Source organism: Zootermopsis nevadensis, unplaced genomic scaffold, assembly GCF_977971745.1.
Source record: "Zootermopsis nevadensis isolate Lab colony 2312 unplaced genomic scaffold, Znev_1.0 Znev_ptg000012l, whole genome shotgun sequence".
Lineage (NCBI taxonomy): Eukaryota > Metazoa > Arthropoda > Insecta > Blattodea > Termopsidae > Zootermopsis > Zootermopsis nevadensis.
The window spans coordinates 13551894-13571494 of NW_028259144.1; the positions used below are offsets into that span (position 1 = coordinate 13551894).

General features: G+C 36.0%; 1 protein-coding gene and 1 long non-coding RNA gene across 3 annotated transcripts; one reads left to right on the forward strand and one right to left on the reverse strand.

Moving 5' to 3' along the window:
* Positions 1-942: 942 nt before the first annotated feature.
* Positions 943-6036, forward strand: LOC110830080 (uncharacterized). The gene is made up of 3 exons (XR_002543172.2): positions 943-1114; positions 1637-2475; positions 4322-6036. It is a non-coding gene; the product is annotated as an uncharacterized LOC110830080 (long non-coding RNA).
* LOC110830076 (uncharacterized) lies at positions 2624-19548 on the reverse strand. Of its 2 annotated transcripts, XM_022064527.2 has the most exons (12): positions 18014-19548; positions 16622-17325; positions 15645-15851; positions 13607-13933; positions 12612-13210; positions 12107-12259; positions 11653-11841; positions 9329-10759; positions 8410-8592; positions 7268-7324; positions 6460-6860; positions 2624-4464 (listed from the first exon to the last, which is right to left on the reverse strand). In XM_022064527.2, exons 1-12 carry the CDS (start codon positions 18184-18186, stop codon positions 3483-3485), a joined length of 5406 nt encoding a protein of 1801 aa, XP_021920219.2. In that variant the 5' UTR covers positions 18187-19548; the 3' UTR covers positions 2624-3482. The 2 variants fall into 2 exon arrangements, with proteins under 2 accessions (XP_021920219.2, XP_021920220.2); XM_022064528.2 differs by lacking the exon at positions 7268-7324.
* Positions 19549-19601: the final 53 nt, after the last annotated feature.

Below are 19601 nucleotides of genomic sequence, written 5' to 3' on the forward strand. Positions count from 1 at the left end.
AGACTAAGTATTAAAAAAAGAAAGGAAGCTCAGTACCTCTCTATAAAAGTAGTGACAATACACACCACAAATAAAACATTTACTGAATTAATACGAATACCTTGCGAGTTAAAATGTACAGACCTCAAGTTAAGATCTAAGGAAAAGCCACTCTCAAATTCACAAACTGTATAATGAAGTCTGTGATTCAGCTATTTTGAAAGGTATCGGCACATTAATAAAGACATTTAGCACTAGCAAGACAATTCCTCACATCATCTGTCAAATTAGCAGTGATCTCAGTCTTTTACGAGATCATGAAGAAATACAAAACCATTACAATTGAGGATGAAGGGTAGCTACAAAAGTACCGACGAAAAGAGTGGCATAACTTTCAGCTTTCATGTTATTTGCAATTTTTTCAGTTCTCCTTCTTTTATATTTAATGAACTTAAGTTTCCATACGTATAAGTAAATGATTAAACGGTCCCATGACTGTTTACCTACAACCGTTTCACCTACACTGGCTTCATTTACGTCAACCTGCCTACTTGTGTTAACACTTACGATTCATTTCACCTGCTTCATTCGGTGATTAGATTTTAATCTACTCCAGTCCACAGGTGTATTGGTTTTCACCGGCCAGATGGAAAACACAGGCAAGGGTACAGATTAAGTGATAAGATAATTAAAAATAGAGTTTCATAAAAATGAGAGATTCCTTTCCTAATTATTCAGCAGGGCGAATTGCATTACTTTGAAACGATTTGCATGCAGAACCAAAATATGGCTACGTCTTTTCTTGACTAATGTAGCAATTCAAGACATCTATGTGATTTATTACCGGACGCTGACATGATGGAATCCATTTGACTTAACAAAGGCAACGGAACAACGAAAAATTCAAGCACAGCACGATGCCGACAGAGGAATGTGGGCGGGAGGAGGAGAATAAGGGTATTCTTTCTTAAATTCTACGATGGCGTGTGAAAATGATTGGAACTCCGGTTTAGTCTTCCATAAGTTTGGGCAGCGTACGTAGTTCGGAGACTTCATTCCTTCACTAAATTACTTTTCTGTTCAGAATGATAAACCCAAGCAGAGTTTAAATTGTGTCCAGTGAAATGACCGACAGGTAGGTCTACGAGCCAATTAATTTCATGCATCATGTTTACAGAAGTGCCTTGAATTGAATGGTGTATTACTTCCGAGAGAAAGGACATGACAACAAGAGAGTTCAATTGTTGAAACGCTTTTAACAGCATTAATTTCGAGCTTCCGCATTTGTAGGCTTCATACAGGCAAACCTGGCTTGAAGGGAAACCAGTACATGTCTGTGATCTGGAAAATATGAAGTAGAAATTCAAATAAACGTTGTGGCCGAGTGGCTCTGTGTTCAAATCTCAGACCAGAGACCGGCTATTCAGTCCCTTTTGTTAAACGCTGGAATGTACCTTAAATTAATTACGCCCTTTCCAATGCATCAATCATTCCTTAATTTGATGCTATAGACTGTGGTTTGAGCTTCTGACAAATAACAATCTAATGAAAACTAAGTTATTTATACCTTTAACCAACGGAATTAAACACGGAACAAGCCGGAACACTGGAATTTACCATGGAATAATTTTGAATTTTCTCTTTTCTATTCTTATAGTTTTGTTTTGTATGGTGTATGCTACAACAAATGTGCCTGACTATCAACAAATATGAGCAGAAAGACAACTGGAATAAAACTGATAATTTATATTACTCAGTAATAGTGCAGCAACCACACGTAGCAATAATTTCTTGTGATGTGGATCATGAATACAGAAGTACAGACCGTGTACGCCTACTATGAAATATGAATCTAGAAGAACCTTTATTAAATAGAAACTTGCTAGAAAGAAAAATATTTGTATTTCTTGGGACTCCGTTATGGTCAGATTGTGCTGTACATTGATGAGTCCCCGCCTTTCTGAAGATTTGGGGCTGAGGTCATCCAAGAATTAGATGCTGCTGCATTGTGACTTTTATGTTTAATAAAGTATATTTACAACCTGCAGGTTATTGATACCTTTTGAAAGTCTTCCTCAATTTTGTTATACTGTGATTATTCTTATGCGAATAGTGTTTGCCCAGGAGATTAATTTAAATTAATTCACACTTGCTACCAAACAAAACGTTTAAAGCAATTTTAGGCCATTCATATCGCAAAGCCCTAAGCTGCAGCTTAGTAACTCTGACACTGGTTCCTATTCACAAACTTATTCAATATTAAGTGTGTGTACGCAACATTTATCTAGTCTCTAATAGTCTCACCAGCGCCTGCTCCACAGAGTATGTACGGGGGAAGGCAGCGCTACTGCTGTTACGCGAGAGGTGGTGTGAATTTGAACTGTACATCCCATCTGTGGGCAATTTTTTTTTGAACACTTGCACTTTTATCGCATCGGCAGCTTAAATTTCATTAAGTCATTCCGCGATTGGCTTTGTAAACGAGCAAAATTTCAGGTGAGGTTTCGACCTGACAAGGGATATTCGTATGAAGAAATGTAGCTACACATTGCAGATTTACACACGCACTTAACCACAGTTACATTATCCTCTCATTGAACAAGAAACACCCATCTTCAGCAGTTTCACTTGCAACCAAAATTAATATTGTTCTTGCAATATTTACTTCTAATAAAGTTCTACACATTCAAGACAATTCGTTTACTGGTTCACTTATGCATTTTCTAGCAGTGTGAATATTATATCAGTGCAATCAAAATGACAAAGTGCAACCAGGTGTCTCACACTGTAGCATCCCATTTATATACATTTTCTCAAGTACAGTCCTTGTAATTTTTCCCCATTGGCCTTGGCTGATACAATTAACATTATTTATTTTATTCAAAAATAATTAAATAAGGCCTTTGTAAGATTTGAGGTTTTCACAGTGGTGAGTATGAAGATTTCTGTCTTCTGGGTTGTTGCGACGTGTAGTCTGGTCAATGTTAACCAACGTTTCAGAGGTCATACTGCCTCCATTATCAGGGCGATGAATGAGACAATTGAGTGGAGGGGGCTAGGTTTATAGGGGCCTTTGTTTCACCACCTTTCTTGATGTTCTACCATCAATCTTCAAATGAAACATCAACATCTGACGTGGCTCCCTGAGTTACACATAATTTCAAGTAATTCAATCTGACAACAAAACATTTTAAGTTCTACAAAATTTTATAAGTAAAGCTTATAACATGTGTGAAAGTTGTGTTTGTGAATATGGTACATGCACTTTCCTGCTGTTCTGTTATTTCTAATGAAATACCACTAAGAGGTGATTCATGTTACTTATTCATGTTACAGATACTGAATTATACCTGAAGATGAAACACTTGTCATTCACTTCTTTTGTATGACAAGTTCTACTTTCTTCTGTCATATCAAAATTCCTATCCATTGTTCTAGTTTTATCCACATCATAAGTTCAGAAGTTACTATTAACTCACAGTCTATCATTTCTTAATGTATTTTTAATGATTATACATCACAATTCTTCTGACATTATTTTCAAGTTCTGCAGCACCTTCACAATCATTACAACAGTCAACTGTTTCTATGTTTGGCTGAGTATCCTTGCTAACTTGGGGTGACCTGTGATTACACTGGAGATTGTGTTTATCAACAAAACCAGGAATTTTCAGTTGACCATAGGAGCTTAGTAACTGGTGAAAGAGAAGTGGATTGAATACATTCTCTAGTTCAAGTTCTCTAGCAGATGTTTCCATCAAGTAATCAGTCATTTCATCAAAACCATCTGTATCCTCAACCTCTGATCTAATTTCAGCAGGTAATAACCCTGTTTCATTCAATTTAGTTTTAGAAACACCTTTATTCCAGTTCTCACCAAGTTGATATCCACGAATTTTACTGCCGACAGGGTCAGAAGGATAACAGACATTTGCCAGTGAGCCTCTATGATTCACTGATGCCTTTCTTACTATATCATTTTCACTCTTTTTTCCTACGTAGCACTGAATGTTTGTTACATTATTCTGTGGCAATGAATGCATACTGGTGCCTAAAAAGTTTGCAGAATTATTCACTTGTAATGGGCACACAATGCTAGTTTGAAAATTTTTACATTTACAAGAAAAATTTCTGGGTATCTGATGATTTTCTTCTGCATTCTTCAAACAAAACATTTCCATGTCATTTGTGTGTGTTGAAAACTCTGAATAACCCAATGTAACATGTCTCGGAGACTCATCTATAGTAACTTTAAAGTATGGATTTTCTTTATTTGTTCCTTTATTCACAAATGATGCAATTTCACTTTCTGAATTCTTCCTCTCATTTGTACTTGTTACAGTTTGACTGGCTGCTTGAGAGCTTAAGGAATTTTCATTTCCTTGTATCCAAGGAAAGAATGGTGGAATGAAATCTTCGTTTGTTACAAAATGTAACCTCTTCTTTAATCTCTGTGTAATTTCATCCAATTCGGAAAGCTTTTGTCTGGAAGGAGAAGCACAGAAGTTAAATTAGTGCTGAACAATTCAGTACACTCTATACTGCTAAAACAACACACACACATACGTAACAAATTTAAATAATAAAATAAAATTTCCTTACACAGAGCAAAGTTCTGGGTATGAAAATTTAATTGGATTCTGGCTCCTGTCATTAACTATATTCAAATTAAAATAAACAAATTCAAAATTTTGTGACTGCATGTATCTATTCTTGTAAACTATGAACCTTGTAATTTATCTTCTTTGTATGTAGGAATCAGCCTGAAATATACAGGATGATTCAAAAAGGACTTTACAAATTTGAAAGTGTATAGAAATTTATTCAGAAGGCTTACATAATCGGTTGAGGTGTCATTTTGTAGCAAAACAAATCAAGTTTTACCTCAAACAGTCACTTTGGTTCGATGTGATTGCCATTGGTGATACTGCAGACATCCCACCTGAAATCAATTTCTTGCCAAACACGATCCAGCATATCCGGTGTCACTTCTGCAACTGCGGCGGTGATTCAAGCTTTGAGCTCAGTGAGATTGGCAGGTAAGGGTGGAACATACACACGATCTTTAATGAAACCCCATAAGAAAAATTGAGAGGTGTCAAATCTGGAGAACGAGGTGGCCATGCTATTGACCCTGTTCGACCAATCCATCGACTTGGGAAACGGTTATTGAAGAAATCCCGCACTTCTGTGAGGTGGTGCGCCGTCTTGCTGGAAGTGAATGCGTCCTTTTTGGTCATCTTCGTCTAACTGTGGTATGAGAAAATTTTCGAGCCATTTTCAAATGCACTGCTGCTTGCGTTCGCGGTGACGGAATTCGGTACTACAACACAACGTGAGTCAAACTTGACTTGTTTTGCTACAAAATGACACCTCAACCGATTCTGTAAGCCTTCTGAATAAATTTCTATACACTTTCAAAGTTGTAAAGTCCTTTTTGAATCACCTGGTATTACATTCCATACCAAAGCAAAATGTCACCTTGTAGAAAAGTATTTCACTATTACGAATGCAGAATAACAAGCTTGTAGGTGTCACAACACAGAGCAATTAGTGACATGCCTAGCACACATGTGATTGTTAACCAATGCTGCTTCAAGGTGAACAACCCTGACTGGTGGGATCATCAAACTGTGACTTGGAACAAAGCATATTGAAACTTCAACAACCATAATATGCAATGGTGCAGAATAAAGTGATCAATGATGAACGTATTGTGTACATTTTGAATTGAAAGGTGGAAATATTCTGCAAGACTAGCATATCAGGTAGTGAACAAAGTAATAGGCAAGTGACTGTAGTAGTCAGTGGATGATATTATCATAAATATGACATATTTATTAGTTGTCCATACCAGATTTCATCAAAATATTTAGTGTATACACACTTATAGTTTGAAAATGCATAATATTTAAATCATGTAAATGTTAGATCATTCTAGTTTAAACTGTAATAGTGTTGATGTATGAATGATTATTTTAAGCTCACTAATACCATATCAAAGAGGAAATGTGTCACTTTTTAATAAAAAAACAGCAACCTTTATAAAAACAATAATTTATAGGTTACTAATTTTTAATGCCATTCATTATAGTGACATTTTATTGCAATGAATATAATTTGACAGTCCACGCATGATCATTACACTGAGATTTTACTGTATAATTTTTAACAGATTCAATCATGTACCATTTCTTTAAAAATTTTGAACCAAAGTTCATACACTGAAATTCAGAACCGATGTTTATTAACAGAAGAAATTCCAAATTAATTATATACTAAGTGTTCCTGCTCATGCTCATGCTGTAGTTTTACAAAATATGTTATTTTACACTGCATTCAGTATTCAAAGATAATGTGATTATCACAGCAAATGAGAGTGCTAATTAATCAGTTTTATTTCAATTTTAGACAATACTTTGTGTTAGCTTTCCATGTTTGAAACCCAATAGCCCATTAACTGAACATCTCAGTACTTACTTCAATGCTTGAGAGAGAACTGATGTACGTTCTTGAAACTCAGCATCACATGTTATTAAACAATCTCTTACACTGGAAAGGGAGCCATTTGGTCCGTTACTTGTATGATGTGTTAATACATCATCAGTACAGGATGTTTCACATGTAAATATATCTGAGCTCTGTAGTTCAGACCTCTCTGACTGGACACGAGGTACATCATAACTGTTGTCATTAACTTCACATGAAGAGGTAACTGTGATATCATCATTCCAGTTACATTTGTCCCCCTGAGTCTTCTGATAATCCATACAACCACAATCAGAATCTTGCTTGCCAATGCAGTTTCCCTGCAGTTTATTTAATTCAGATGTTTTATACTGGCTGAAACGACCTAAGTTCTCCAGAGGTGTTATGCTGATCTAAAAAAATTAACAATTTATTTTTTATCTCCAACAATCTGTGCCTATACACAAGCATGTGAATGACGTGCACACACACACACACACACACACAAGACTTGTGCATATCTAATGATGCACACTTTTCTTCAATACAGTATTACCAAATTCATAACCCCTGCTACATTAGTGATACTATAATTTACATGCTATGCAATTTATTTATCCATGTTAAATGGATCTCATATCACCAATGGCATATCATGTCCTCAGGCTGTGGTTGGAGATCCATATATGGATGGTAGATGCAAATATTTGCATATTGAATAGGCAGTCACAGAAATCCAACAACCTCATAAAAACTAGCACATTATAAAATGTTACACAGAGCCTTGAACTCGTGTGCTCATTTTAACATTACAACTAACCTTTACATTCCTAAGGTAGTCAATTTCTTGATTAACTAGCTGAGACACTATAAGCTTCTGAAAAATAAATCAGTTACACACAGTTAATAAGTAAATTGTTAGTAAGTAGTGATGCAATATTAGGTTCTAAAATATTATAAGCATCAATTTCAACTAATTTCTACACAAGGTGACATCACAACTGCTTTCCATTTGGTCATAAACCTTGAATATGACTGAAAAGTATTCTAGTAAAATGAAGTGCTAATATTTGTTATTATGGGAGAGAAAATCAACACAACCATCAAACAAATACCCCATGTGCTGAAAATATTGGTAGGCATCAAACACACCATTCTTCAATTTATGCATGTCCTTATACCAGAGCTAAAAGTAGGCCTTATTGACATCTGGAGTGAAATTGCAGCACAGAACTGGGAGAGGAGTAAATGAAGTACAGATGGTAATGTCAGTGCCAAAAAAATGGGGGTGTTGGACAGTCAAAGAATTTACATCACTCACTAGTAGGTCTGCTGGCTGTACGTAAACAAATCCTCACTAGCCAAGAACCACTGCACCTGTTATACCAAGATATTTCATTGTTTAAACCTGCTCAATAATCTGACCACTTATTTTTGTCTGATCATAATAACTCCTTCCATTTCATGGTCACAGATCCAATCTTTACAACTGAGATAGTCATAGCATATTTTCAGCTGATTTAAAAGACTGAATCTGCGATGACAACAGAAAAATTAAAACTACAAGAACTGTTTGCCGCATTTAGAATGATTAAGACATAAGCTACTGCAACAAAAGGATGTGGTTACATTTAGTGAAGAGGGCAACAATAATCTGTAGGAAGTATTATTGTTGTTGTTGTTGTTGTTATTATTATTATTATTACTACTACTATTCAACTGGATTTAAAACTTTCATTTAAATTATTAAGCCAAGAACTGCTTTCACTAACATTTTAGAGAAGGAACATACCTACACTATATACCAGAGTAAGAAAACAGAAATGACTTCATGCAGGCAATGTCACTAAAATATGTCCATAAGACAGAGAGTAACTTCTAAATGCCAGACAGGCCACGGGCATGGGCTGTTATAAGTAGTAACACATAAGACATACAAGTTGCTAGGATGTGGATACACACCTTAATCTGACCACTGCACTGTCCTGCAAAATCTGTAATATTAAACCATCCAGATACCCATGGCATTCCAAAAAGTAAAACAGTAAGATCAACAGCTGCAAAGCCCAAAACTATGTCTCTGAGAGGGTCCTTGCAATACCCAGTCACACTTTGCCAAACTTTGAAGATAAAGCGTTTACAATTCTGCAAAAAATAAATGGTTTAAAATCAGGCAAACATGTTAATTGATTAGCTGAAAATAATTACAATAACAAATGCAACTAAAATTGTTTTATATACCATATAGAAATTCAATTAGAAACTGACATGTCACCATCACAGAATTAAAGTTAATTTAAAAATAATATTAGGAGAATATATTCAGAAAAGTAGTAGTAGTAATAATTGTTACTGTTATTTTTTAAACTGAAGATATATTTTCATCTAGCTTCCAGAACATTATAGTTTAATACACATAAAATATCCTCTTATCCAATATTTTGTGTAGATGTAAGACATGGTCTTTTACTTGAGAAATGGGTATAAACTGCAGGTATTTAAAAACAAAATGTTGAGGAATATGTCTAGACCTGAAGGAGATAAATTGATCAATTAAGATGGTATTGGAGGAAATGAGTTTTCAGGTCAAGAAGATACTGGATTAATCATCACCACTACCAACAAAACAAAAAGGTAATAACAAATCTGTCAATATAATAAAAACCAATGACTGCAAGATGAGAGTGGAACCAACTCCTAAACCACTGTGTATATTAAAATATATCTCACGCAATGGGCAATGTCCAACATAATATTCTTACAATGAAACAGCCTGTGTCACAAACCTTTTGGGAACCATTAAAATCATTGTCAATGGTTTAAATGTTTATAAAATTTATCATTCTCTATGTATATAATGCTTCATTACAAGGACACTTACATCTGTCAGGAGATCTGATGGCAACCAAGTATCACAATGCCAGCACCATGATGGATTGGCAGTGTGTGACACTAGTGGAGTAAACATCTTCATTTCTGATTTATTGCCATTTTGACAGGTAACGTAGGTGCTTGGTTGTACAACAGCTCCTGTAGTCTCAGTTCCCTTAAGCTTACTGTGACACTGAAGATACATGGCCCTTTCTATTTCCAGATGAACTTGAAAGTAACTTTTAGGATCTATTTCAGCAGACTTTGATTCTATTGACTCGTGCAACACAGATGACAACTGCCTTGCATTTGAAGCCTGGTTGATCATTCCTAAGAAATGGTCACTATTCAAATCGGTTCTCTCCGACTCAGAACAAAGTAGTTTACTATCCTTTAAACCACTGTTAAATGTAGTAAGAATGTGACACAGTGATGCATGGCAGCAGTATGGAGACAATTCTTTATCACCCAGTCTTCCCTTTATGAGCTCATTTTGTAAAAAATCACTGTTAAGTGAGTCACTCAAGTCTCCTGGTTGCACATTTGATGTCTCACTGTTACTAACACACATGTCTGAAATAATATCAAGTGGTGGACATCTAGGAAATTCACTTTCAGTGGCTTTAGGGGAGTTCTGTAATGTTACTATATCAGAATTACTCAAATCTAAGACAAGTATGTCAGATTGCGATTCCTGAAGATCTGTACTTAATCCAATATTTTCTTGCATATTTGAAGGCTTAATAGTGCCTATTTTGGCATTAAATATGCTATCAGTTTTCAGTCTGGGACCAGACTGTAAAGACTGATAATTTTTTGATTGTAACTGTGACTTCTTCTCTTGGTGATCCACAATATAATGAGAGAACTCTTTTGTTCCTGAATTTCCCTGGAACCTGGTACCACTATTCAGCTCTCTCTTATCTTTAACTTTGTACAATTCTGATGTTGATGAAGGCAATGACTCCATTATATCATTTGCATCTACTGACACACTTCTAAGATTTTCTTGGGTACCTAATATAGGTACACTATCATTATATGAACACTCTTGCAAGGATTCCATTACATGCACCTGTTCATAGAGACCCTGAGGCAATTCTAAAGTTATTGTTGAATTATTGTTGACGTGCCTTGCCTGAGATTCAGATATCCCTGAGAACTGTGGTTTGTGACAGTCTTCTACCAAACATGGAGATGGTTCCATCGATGTAAGTTTTCCTACAGATGCTATTTGAATATTGCAATTACTGTTGTTAGTTGTTGGTGCAGGTTCTTGGAATGAAGGTGTGAAGACAGCTTCTTTAAGACCACGAGATACTTCTAGTAAATGAACTTGATCTTCAGTACCAAGGGCTAGTACCACATTAAGATGACCAGATAGCAGGCCTGTCACTGGGTTGCTAACTGTTATCCATCCATCAACACCAATTACAGGATACTGTGGAAAAAGACAATTTTACATTCACAACATAAATAAACTGTCTTTACACAAACAACTTACATTAAACTTTTGCATAACTATATTTATTTTTGCAGACATCTCAAAAATTACTTTCCTAGAAATAGCCTGTTTCAGGAGATGGTACAGACTTTATACACTGTCCAGTAGTACATACATCATTATATCTCATTGACTGATGTATTGTAATCCAGATATATGTAAGATTTGAGGTTTTCACAGCTGTGAGTATGAAGATTTCTGTCTTCTGGGTTGTTGCACTGTGTAGTCTGGTCGATGTTAACCACATTTCAGAGACAGAAATCTTCAATCCAGATATAGTCTGAATGAATGCTTTGCTGGTGCAGTTACAGTTCAATAATAACAAATCTAAGCAGTCAACAACTGTGCAGTTTCCAAAAATTACAGCTTAATAAAAATACTCAGGCTATATCACATCAAATTTCGTTTCCGAAGAGTATCTACTACTGTATATCAGGAAAGTAACAGAAAAGAATTTTCATTATTTACTTCTGAAGCATCTTTAGATATTTCTATCTAGATCTGAAGTTTTGTGACATAATACACAAAAAATTAAAACTGGATGCTTGGAGAGACCTCTAAGACCTTCAATATCTGTGCAACCTTCAGGGCTGGTAAGCATACCCACCCCTTAAAGTAGGTAATTTGATTACATATTAATCTTTGACAATCTAAGAGCCCACAGAACCATTTTAGACAAACAAGATTCTATTCTAAATATGTATGTATTGTTCATAATAAGACAATATTATTCCATTTGGCTAACTGCAATTGCTTATCACTGGGAAATAGATATCCATTTTGAAACATAAAAGTTAAACATCATTTAGATAAAGAATGTGAATACTAACCTTTGATAACAGAAGCTGAGCAGCAACTACAGGATCTCTATATGCAACAAAGAACTTGTTCAGGGGTAGTTTAGCAACCCCCATCAGCGCATCACAATCTGCAGAAAGTTTTCTCTCCCACAATTCTACAACTAGAACATTGTTATGGCTGCGCTCTAGGAGATCTGCTGACAACAGAACTGGAATCAACTAAAAAAGAAATATTATCTTCCACCAGAGTAATGAACAACAAGAGATTCTACTTGTGTAATATGAAACATACGGTAAACATGACTTTTTAAATGATCCTCAAACAAAATCTGAAAATGGCATGATACACCAAGCCTCTTCTCTATTTTAAGTTTAATACAAAGATTAAGTAAGGCCTATCGATTTTACAAAACAATATTCCTAGCCTCATCAAATCAAACTGTTATAAACAACTATAATTCATACTTGGCAAAGCTTACAGTACCTCATGGAAATTATAATGTGGATATCCCGTCTTGCAATATATGTCACTGATGATAACATCCTCTTTCCAAAAAGTTCGACAAAGCATGTAAGAATTTAAACCATCAAAACCTTGGCCTTCTGAGATGTGCAATAAACCATAGAGGAGAATAGGCTGTAACGACAAACACGAGCATTTTAAACTTTCAGGTGACTAGCAAACACTATGTACTACACTTTTTAGCTGCAGCTTATTCAATTTGTACTCAGTTTCATGCGTCTTTAAGCATGAGAAACGGAATCTTGAAGCACAAGGCCCACAGCACTGAAAGCTTTAATACAAACTCTGCAGTAGTCCTTGCTGGCTGCCATTGTGTCAGCACAAACACCTGTACACCTGACACTCTCACATTCACACAAAGCATGGATCACTGAAAAATCATCACTTGCTACAGAGGCTCAACCAATAATGATAAGGGCGGTGGTAATGATTATGATTAGCATATGCATGATAATGCATGCCTTACCTTGTTCACGTTTATCTCTAAGTGTGAAGAATCTACCACTCTGTCTTCTAACTTGATGTTTTGTTGATTATTCTTGCAAAATTCCTGTTCCTTGTTTATCTTATAGCTTACAAAGCTTTTCCCTTTCTTTAAAGTCCTCTTTGAAATGTCAGAAACATGAAGTCTGGGAGTCAGCCTTGAATCTGGCACATGATTTAGGGTACTCTTATTATTATTTCCAAATATATCAAGTTTCACACCTTCACAGCCACTGCCAGCTTCAGTACACAAGCCTTCATTATTTATTTCTTTCAGAAGATTATTACCAAAATATTTCTGTCCTGACCCTAGCTCAACTTTAACCTTCAAAACTCCTAAAACTACTTCACATTCAGGTACCTTGGTTGTATGTAAAACTTCTATATCTTTGTAAATGCTAAATGTTTCCGATAATAAAATGTCAGTCATTCCCATTTGTGCTTCACCAATTTGTGAAGGTATTCTCTGATGTAACTGACGAGAGTAAATCCTAAATGTAATGATGACATCTCTTAGAAGTCTGTGCAATGAAGCCTTGCTTGTTGGTAGTACATGCAATGAACTCTGTCCAAAATAAATATCTGCAAAAGATGAAACTGAATTTAGTACACAGCACTTTTATATGTTCTTTAATCAAGTACATAAATTGTGTAACAAGGACATGTCAGTCCATCTCCAAATTTCATCTGCAAAACTACTTGACAGATTCCAACTAAATGTGATAAAGGGGGAATTCACAATAAAAGTTGTCACATTAATTTAATTTAGGTGCAGACTGGTCACTTATAACCCAGGCTTTACAGAAAGCCCAAACTGACTCATAAAATTTCTCAAAGCTCATCATTATTATATAAAACAGCAATACTATAAACATTCCTAATACTGATAATTAAAATAATATAAGCAACATAAATACATTATAAGAAGAAGAGTAACTATAACACAATTTATTTCTGTTGAGAATAAAGTTAAGTTACCTGAGCCAATTTTCTTCCTTGAACAGAACCTCTTCACAATGCTGTGATCAGGCCCATTATTCTTTGAATATTTGCTTATGTCTTGTTGCTTTATTATTCTTCTCTTTCCCCTTGATATTAAATCAACTGGATACACAAGTTCATATTCAACAAAGTAAACTGTCCCACACTGCACAGGCAATTTATTAAGCAAATTCATTTTTTTGGTTTCTGCCTGTACACAATCTTGATACTGATTCCTTCCATTATTGTTCATGACCAAGCTATGTACTCTAATTTGAATACTGTCAACATTTTTCATTAGGAAGTCTCTATGAAGAATGGTCTCTGTAAATGAAAGTAAAACATGAACAAGTACAATGGACAGAACAAAGATTAGAGTTCTATCAATACAACTGATATATTATCTTTCACATATGGAAACAGATCACTAGCACTAAATGTTTCAGTGTGTCTACATCATCAAGTGTGTTATGATATACTAAATTTCAAACATCATTTACTAAAATACATTACCCATACACATTTCTTATCTGTGGTTTATTCAATGATGCTGTCAGCTGCTCAGACTATAATATAATATGAGAGTATGATTAATAATGAGTTGGAAAGGAGATCAGAGGAAGCAGTAATGACCTAACTTGAGGTACTATCCAAGTATTTATCTAAAGTGACTAGGAAAATTATAAAAAACCAGTCAAGGCAGCCAACTTCTGAACTCAGACTTGAAACTTGGACCTCCTGAATATAAAGCAGAGTACTAATAATACATGCCCCACGCAGTAGCCGCGCAGTCTGAGGCATCATGCTTCGGACCGGCGATACGGAATGCGTGCTGGTTCGAGTCTCGGGGGAGAAGAAATTTTCTCATGAGCTTTCGAACAGTGTATGGGACCAGTGCCAACCCAGCATCGTGAGGAAATGAGTATTGTAATCAGGTCATGAAAGCTAGCAGTGGCTGGGGGTTCGTCGTGCTGACCACACGTCACCCTATATCTGGTTGGATGATCGTTCACCTCTGCTTAGGCATGTGGACGTGAGGCCAGCAGTCAAGCTAGTCGGCTTTGGCTCTCTGGAGCTGTTACGCCACAGATTTAATTTTTTTTAATAATACATAGCTGTGACATTCAAAATGACCTTTAAACATCTCCACATTTGTTTCTTTATTAACTTGATGATCTGTCAACTTCAAATTACATTCATGACAAAATCAAGAGCAGATTAAATTAAGTGAATGCTTAGCCTACCACATCCTAGCCTGATGGTGGGGCGATTACCTTACCAGCTACAGGCTTGCCAGAAATTTAAATTTAAGACTTCGCATTTCCTCCATATCAGGTGCTAAGGTTATACTGCTTTTTCGTTGGTTACCAGAGTCTCTTTCATGGTAACAGGGTGGCCAAGAATTATCTCCAATGAAAAATTGTGGCAAGATACCAAGCAATCTGACATCAACATGGAAATAAGGAAATGCAAGTTCAGATGGATTGGACATACGCTCAGAAAGAATGATGCTGAAGCAGGAAATGCTGCTTTCCAGTGGAACCCTCAGGGTGTAAGAATGAGAGCAAGATCAAGGAGTAGCAGGCGAAGATCTACGCTAAGTGAATGTGGGAGCAGAAAATGACAGGTTGATCAGCTGGGGGAAGAATTTGGAAGTGGTTATGACCTTTCTTAAAGTATTATCTGGCACTGGCCTTGAAAACCTGTCCAGATTCTTCCAATATAAAGCAAAAATGCTGATCACTGCACTGCAATTATTAGTCCAACAGTAAAGCAAAGTACTTGCAAAAGAACAGAGCTCTCTGTTGTCAAGAGCCAGATACATATCAAAAAATAAATAGTACGACATGACATTCCTTTCCTATGGATCATGTCTAGGAACATACCAGTTTATAAATAGGGATTGATAATTTCAGGGTTTAGTTAATTAAATGATAGAAGGTGAACTGCTTAGAAAATACGCCTAACAGTAACATCAGTAGCACCCATTCACCAGACTTATACCAATTACCTATGCACTGCAGGGACTTCTTACCTGACTGTAAAGGTCTAATATTAGCTTCTTTACTTTCAGCAATCTGGCTACCACATTCCTCTCTTCTTTCAGTACTATTTTTCCCTTCTGAGGTCGGGACTGAAGAAGCAGCATCACTTTCTGGTTCTGAATCAAACATGTTGCTATATTTCTTTCCGAAAGCCTCATGACCATTTATAACAAAGTCCTTGCTTTTACCCATTTCCTCTGAAATTTCAAATAAATTATCAACTGGTAACATATTCACATGTTTCTTCATGGCACATTCCTCATCTTGGTGAGTCATACTCTTACCTTGTTAAACATAAAGCAAGTTCTACACTACTATAAGTTGATAAGTAAGAGAAAGAGGAGCTGAGATAAATAGAAGAGTAGTAGTACTCATGTTCTGAGGTCAGAAAAGTAATTACATGATTTGTATCACTAGAATAAGTCTTACCATTCTTTTTAGATTGTAAAAGAACTGCAAAAAGAACAAGGAAGTTAATATTACATAAATTAAATGATTAACTAGCCTATAAGCAGACCAAACACAGAACATTATTAACAAAACCAGACATGGTTCTTGTCTTACATTTCAGTGGTTAATGTCTAATATCTAAGATAAACTTTCAGGTTCAAGTTACATTTTTTACAGAGTCCTTCTAACATTTTCACAAAAATCATAGCTGCCATCTTCAGAGTGAATGCAATGGTATAGATTTCAGGGAGAGAAACAAGAGTAGGAGAAATGAGTGATTGGTTACTGTACCATCCTACCTATACCCTAGCCTTATGCTGTCCTGGAATCTGGAATGATGAGAGAAGAAGAGGTAACCTCAGATTTATCAGTCTTTGTCTGTATTCTCAGTTATTTTTATAAAACACCCACAGAAAAAAATGCAGTGTTTTAGTTTCTGGGTGTCCGATTTAAAACTTGATATTCAATTTTAAAATAAAACACATTATTATAACTATTTTATAACATATATTCTTACCAAAAACAAATTCCATGACCTCTGCCTCATCAAACAACACTTTTCTGCTCTCATTCCATGTACCAAGTGTTTTATCAGTTGAACTATCAGACATAAGTGCATCAATGCCTTCATTTGATATTATTCTGTCATCTTCAAGGATTGATCTAACCATAGCATCACGAAGTCTCTGCCCTTGTTTTAAAATGTCTGATATCAATGAATCTGGAACAATCTTACGTTGTCTTGTTTGCTGAGATTTATAAATGTCACATATGTATTTTGATGTATCACTGGGAAAACTTTTGTAATGTTCATGGCACTGTTTCAGTCTCCTTCTCTGTCCATATACAGAATGTTCTTTAGATGACATACTTCTATTTCTAGACTTTTCTTGCACACTCTTTACACTTGAGAAATTATTTGCATTTTCAGGTTCATGAATAAACTGAAAGCTGAATCCAACATGGAGATCACCAATTCTGTCCCCAAATGTATTCACAATTGGAAAATAATGTTGATATGGATTCTCTCGTATTAATGTACATAATTCAGGTATTGTCACAAGCCCCACAACTGTAAACAGATCTTTATCAACAACATGAAGACACAGTACTTCAGAGTCTTTCAAATATTCTTCAAACAAGCTGATATTTGTCCTTATCTCATAACAAATTGATGTGTCTGTTGCAATCCCATTCAGGTTTAATTTTACATTCACTGGCCTGAAATTACACAACAACATTCAGAATACAATTTTAAAAACACACATAAACCATACTTAGTGCATGAAGTAGCTACCACAATCTTAGATACTTACCTTACAACAAACTAAAATAAATTCAGTGGCTTGAATTTATATAATAAAACTCAGTGCATAATTTTAAAACACACTATAAGCACACTAACTGTATGACATAGCTACCATGATCTCAGATACTGTAACTTTACATTATAAAAAATTATTTATGATATATAAAATTGTTTCTCAAATGGTCAGTTGTGCATAAGTGGATCACATTTCAGAGGAATATACTGCCTCTATTGCCAGGGCTGCAGGGAGGAAGGTCAAGAAGTATCTGGTTTACATCATGATCAAAACACAGGAATTGGATAATTTTGTGTGCAAGGGGCATGCAACCTTGTATCTCGCCCTGTTCTGATATAATACAGGATGACTATAAATTATAAGGTAAAGGTGCAAAACTGACATGGCAAATTTTAATGTTCACCAAAACCTTGTAGACCGATAAAAATTTGACCGGGTGTATCATGAATACGAGATACAAGCGTAAAAACTTGCTCGTTTCAAAACTTGATTGGTAACAGGGTGGGAGAGCTAAACTACTTGTAATACAAAATATCAATTCAATTCTTCGATAAAGAAAGAATATAATATCCACTAATGCTCACCTAAACGTTGCTGGTTCATCTTCACCCCACCACTTAACGAATACAACTGTTTTCATGCAAGATTTTCTGCACCAAACAATTTCATCCACTTTCATTGTTAAATAACCACTTACTTCACCTTTTATAGTCGGTGGCAAAGACCGACCTCTTATTGCCTTCTTTTTTTCATTCATTATTCATTAGCACAACCTTTAACCTAGCATATCCCCAAACACACGAAAACAATCTTCGAAATACCGTGAACTACAAACAACGAAGGGATTAGCCAATTAAAAACATGACTTAAAATCAAGGATGATAGTACATAGCAAAAGGACCTCCTCTACCAGAGAGCTGACTCCTCAGATTAATAACATATATCAAGTAACATCTACCAAACCCAGGATCTAGAATACCTATCAGATTTGGCCATAATTATTATTGCTCTAATACAAATATATAAAAATTCCAGCCAAGGCAGTAACTTTTCACACCAGAAGGTGTTGCTACTGGTGAGAAACGATCCGGCATTCTTTGTTTTCCACAAAGCTCCTGTCACGTGCCTATCCGCTTTGAAAGCCCAGGTCAACCGCCTCCAGAAGCTGGTGAACAATGGACTGAATGAGTGGAGGAATGAGTAGTGAACAGAGATAGCGGAAGCCCTGGGCGAGATTCTTGAGGCTCAGTTTCAACCAGTGGACTAGCAGTCGGACCCAGCAGTTATTTAGATGGTTAATGAGGCGATGCGTTCGTAAGAGAACTGAAATTATCCAATACCTCGGAGGCCACACCAGTCTTCTTGACACTGTTGGAAAGCTCTTCGAGAAGATCCTACTCATCCCACTCACTAGGGTATATCCAACCAAAATCCTTTTCACAAAGGACAAGTTGCCTGAAGATAACCTCCCATCAGTAGAAACAGACCCTAGTTTGAATAGTCAAGGCTTTCCGCCAAGACAAAACCCCCGTTAGCGTAAGCACAACCCCGTTTTAGTTGTAGGGATATTGTTTACCATTTCAAGCAATGCGTTTCGTACGCAGGAATGATGTTGCCTAGCAAGGAACGATTGCTCGCTCTTGCGAGGGACTCCGCCCTTGGCTATCTTCATCGTTTGTTGGTCGTTTCTCCAACCGCTTCAGAACCCTGAGGATGAGGACGACGATGGTTCTCGAAACGTTGGTGTTTTCACCATTGAACCACATGACATGGCTGGTACTCCGAGAAGAATTAATTTTACTTTGTCGCCGTGAAAACTTTAGATCATACAGATTCCAGTCTCGGAAAAGTCTAATTTTTTTCTTCAAAATATCAAGATGATGGATAATATCCAAAAAGTTCGTTATTTAAATTGTAGTTGTAGAATTCAAGCCAAATGAATGGAGATAATACGGCCAACGACAGACGTGAAACTAATATAACGTTCTGAAAGACAAAACTAATGACGGTCTAAGTATACCTGTCCAGAGACACTGAATTTAAGAAGAGTCACCAGCCTAGAACTTTGAATGGCTGTACAGAGATTTTTTGTAATATGTGGTTAGGCCTGCAGGTAGTGATAGGTCTAACTAATTCACTATCGCGATTTAGCTCCCTCAAAAAAAAAGTCAT